Source organism: Miniopterus schreibersii, assembly GCF_964146895.1.
Source record: "Miniopterus schreibersii genome assembly, chromosome: 1".
Lineage (NCBI taxonomy): Eukaryota > Metazoa > Chordata > Mammalia > Chiroptera > Miniopteridae > Miniopterus > Miniopterus schreibersii.
In genome coordinates, this window is record NC_138101.1 from 65,323,656 (window position 1) to 65,327,786 (window position 4,131).

Here is a 4,131-nt window from a genome sequence, read left to right on the forward strand (position 1 = left end):
TGTAATAAACTATTTGTAAAGTTTTGCAAGTCTAGACATAGCCTTTCAAAAAAAAAAAAAAATCAGGATCATAACCGTTAATACTCTAAATTTATACTCCAAACCCTCCAATCAGTACTCCAATCCTCTACGTATTCTTATTGATATATTTGCATGTGATGTGATCCTAGCCACTTAAAGTGGGCATCACTCCTTATTGTGGTTTTGAGAATGTGGTCAATTTACTTCTTCCCTCCGTAAGGAAAAATGGCTGTGAATCTCAACAGGCTTCTGAGAAGAATGACCTTCAGGAAGCGGGAGGTAAACAAGAGCTGTGTTTCATCTCCCAACCATTGATTTTCTGCAAGGCAAACCGCAAAGCTGCTTTGAAGTCCAGGAGAGAGCTGCAAGGGAAGAGGGAGACAAAACCGAAGGAAAGAGCGGATTTGAAATAAAGTTAATCTCTATCATCTAGGTGTAGATGGCTATTGGCAAAGCTGAAACGGCCAGATTTTATCAAAAGAGAATTTAGATGATTATTAAAAGAGGGTTTTTTTAAGTTGGTAAAACTGGGATAGGGAAAGGGTGGTGGGTAAAACAAAGAGAAATCTAAAAGGATCTTGGATAAAATGTTCAATGTGGCAGAAATGGCCACTTTTAATTAAACAGTAGCAAGTGTGTAGTGTACAATCTTAACACTGCTCATGAAGTCTACCCTTTCGTTTATGTTGCATAATAGAACCATATATATGGGTTGTAAAAGTAATTATTTTGTGTCAATTTCTTCTTAAAAACAGCATGACAGATAAAAATTTTGGCCTGATAGTTTTTAGAACAGTTATGACTTCTATTACATATTACATTTGAATGATACTTTTCCTTTTACAAAATACTTTTCCATGAGCTTCAACATAAGCCTGGGAGATGGGCTGGAACAACATTCTCATCTTCATTTTACCCATGAGGACGCAGAGCCTTAGAGAACCCAGATGAACTGCACAGGGACACATATTTTTTTTCTCAAGGTGGTCTTTTGATAATTTATTCTTTTTTTGCTATTATTTTTATTGCAAGTGACAATAAATTGGACCAAAACCCTCCCACCAGAGGGAATACACAGAAGAAAGTCAAGGCTGGGATTCCACTCTTTTGTCTATATTTCTCTTGCTGCCTGAGACTAGGTGGGGTGGGGTGGGGTGGGGCTGAGGGAAAATGCTATCTGTGAAAGAACAGAAGCATGGAAGAGTGGGAAGGGTGGGCTCAGGAGACCTAGATTTTGGTCCTAGGTCTGTCTTACTCACTGCTGGCTTGGCACAGTCCTCTATCTTCTCTGAATCAACATTCATCCCCTGGAAATGTGGAGGCTGGCCCAGGTGACTCTGGAGCCCTGTCCCCTAAGATGCAGTGGTGTTCAGAGGATGGTGCAGGTCCAGTTCTCTTCCTTCTGGGGTGCTTCATAGGTTTGATAGTATTCACGTTGCTGTTCATATTCATATGTTCTGCCACCACAGCTTATCGGGCCAACATGGAGCTGAATGTTCCAGGGGCCCACTGGAGACCCATCCCAATTCTGGAAGCATGGGTAACTCAACCAGTCTTCAGCCTCTTGTGCCAGACGCAGCCAGCCACATGCCTGTCCACCAGCAACGTTTCCCGTAGGGTCAGCTGGGTCCAGAATCACGGGCCTGGGTTTCTCGAGCTGTTTCAGCAGGTATTGACTAATAACAGGATTTTCAAAGTCGTAATACTTTGTCCAGAAGATGCAAAGCTGCTGGTAGTTCATGACTAACTCCAACACAGTCCGAAAGCCCTGAGCTGTGCTGAAGTAAGTGGCCCGGCTTCCACGCTCCCAGGCATAGACCGTGAGCAGCTCCAGGGCGTACTGCGGGGGCAGGGGCTTGCCCAGGCTCTCCTTGCACAGCTGGTACCAGTACTTCACCAGGCGGATGAGGCTCTTGAGCTTGGTTGGGCGCTGCTTCAGGAAGGCTCTCTGCAGCTCGGTGAAACAGGGGGAGAACTCGCCCTCTTTCCCCAGCTGCGTGCACTCTTTGATGAGCCTCACGTAGATCTGGGGGTCAGGCCTGTAGCCTGTGGAGATCTGTAGGCCAGGGCCTCTTGTCAGGTGACCCAGGACATCAAAGGCAGGCAATACATCAAACTCCACCCTCTCCCCGAGCCATGGGGACCTGAACGTGAAGGTGAGCGCGCGGGGGTTCTGCCAGGAAGAATCCTGGATGTCAAACTGCACCCCTGTCTCTCTCTGATAGGCCACCAGCTGCCTCCTGATTTCCCGGATGAACTCCCCTCGGCGATCCAACTGCTCCTGAAAACTTCTGAGTTGGCTCAGGAAGACTACGAGGTCTGCGTCCGACCGGCCTCGGAGGGTCGTGCCTTTGCCCGAGGAGCCGCCCTTCACCACCTTGGACACCCGCACCGGGTGGGAGGCACCTTGGAAGCACTTCTCCTTCAGGAAGCTGCAGATGTGTGGATGGCCCGCCTCACCTGCCTGCGGAAAGGCGTGTCCGGCAGGAGGTGGTCTTCGATGAACTTGTCCAGGTTCCTGGCCTGGATCTGACTGAGCTCCATGCTGGCGCTCTGGCAGGGGTGGAGAGCTGGGCGCAGGGCTGGGCGCAGAGCAGGGCGCAGAGCTGGGCGCAGAGCAGGGCGCAGAGCTGTCACAGAGCTGGGCGCAGAGCTGGGCGCAGAGCTGGGCGCAGAGCTGGGCGCAGAGCAGGGCGCAGAGCTGTCACAGAGCTGGGCGCAGAGCTGGGCGCAGAGCTGGGCGCAGAGCAGGGCGCAGAGCTGTCCGCAGAGCTGGGCGCAGAGCAGGGCGCAGAGCTGTCACAGAGCTGGGCGCAGAGCAGGGCGCAGAGCTGTCACAGAGCTGGGCGCAGAGCAGGGCGCAGAGCTGTCACAGAGCTGGGCGCAGAGCAGGGCGCAGAGCTGTCCGCAGAGCTGGGCGCAGAGCTGGGCGCAGAGCAGGGCGCGGGACGCTGCTGGCCTCTCTGCTGCTGCCCGAGGCTGCACTGCTTTAGGTTTCGTTTCCTGGGAAGGGAGGAGCTGTGGCCGTGGTTTCATTTCTTGGCAGATCAAACAGTTCTCGGGCCTCCCAGCTTGTTCCTGCACTGTCTGAAACTCACTCTCCACCTTTACTACCAGCCCTTTCTTCAGACTGTACTTTGAAAACATAGCCTTTTAACCCCCATGAGTACCAAGAGAAACGATCATTCAAATCCAGTTTTTGGTTTCCTTCTTCCTGGTTTTTGTTGTTGCTACTGACAAAACTGTTTCATAGTCTCTTACGAGATATTTATTTTTATTTTTTAATTACAGTTGACATTCAACATTATTTTATATTAGTTTCAGGTATTTGGCACAGGTAGGCAATTATACAGTTTATGAAGTCCCCTGGATATTTCAAGCACCCACCTGGCACCCTACATCATTACTACAATATTATTGTTACTGGACTCAAGGGGTTTGCCACTTGGGTTGTTTATTAGAAAATGAGACCTGATTGTGGCAAGGTAGCTTTATTTACTTGCAGCAAGTAAAGGTGACAGGGGATGGGTTCCTATCCATAGCTCTGCCTCCTCAAAGGGAGGCTTAGCCATTGCTCATGTATGTGTTGATTTCTTCTCTGTAGTTAGCCACATCCATTGGGTTGAGTTCCTGTCAGTTCATCCTGTTATTGCTGCATCTGCAAAATACTGTGCTACCTTTTAACATTTAGCAAGAAATAACATTTGGAACTGCCCATACCTTGAGACCCTTGTTCTAACATGATTGACTGTATTCCCTGTGCTATACTTTACCTCCCTAGAACTATTTTGTAACTACCAATTATACTTCTTCCTCCCTTCACCTTTCTTACCCAGCCCCCCAACCCCTCTTCCAACTGGCAACCATCAGTTTGTTCTCTGCATCTATGAATCTGTTACTCTTTTGTTTGTTCATTGATTTCGTTCTTTGGATTCCACATAGTGTAAGTGAAATCATATGGTATTTGTATTTCTCTGTCTTACTACAATTAGCATAATACCTTCTAGGTCTATCCAAGCGCAGCCGTTCTCAAACATGAACACTAAACAACTGCCAGCCAACCTGAAACCTCGGCCCACAGCCCGTCCTCATTCCGGGCCTCCAGGACCT

At 48.7% G+C, this 4,131-nt stretch overlaps 1 protein-coding gene across 1 annotated transcript; it reads right to left on the minus strand.

The window, feature by feature from the left end:
* Positions 1-1,051: 1,051 nt before the first annotated feature.
* On the minus strand, positions 1,052-2,629 carry LOC308555285 (2'-5'-oligoadenylate synthase 1-like). The gene is given in 2 exon segments (XM_081133337.1): positions 1,052-2,463; positions 2,466-2,629. Coding segments are annotated over 2 exon segments (1,173 nt in total). The 5' UTR covers positions 2,566-2,629; the 3' UTR covers positions 1,052-1,390.
* Positions 2,630-4,131: the final 1,502 nt, after the last annotated feature.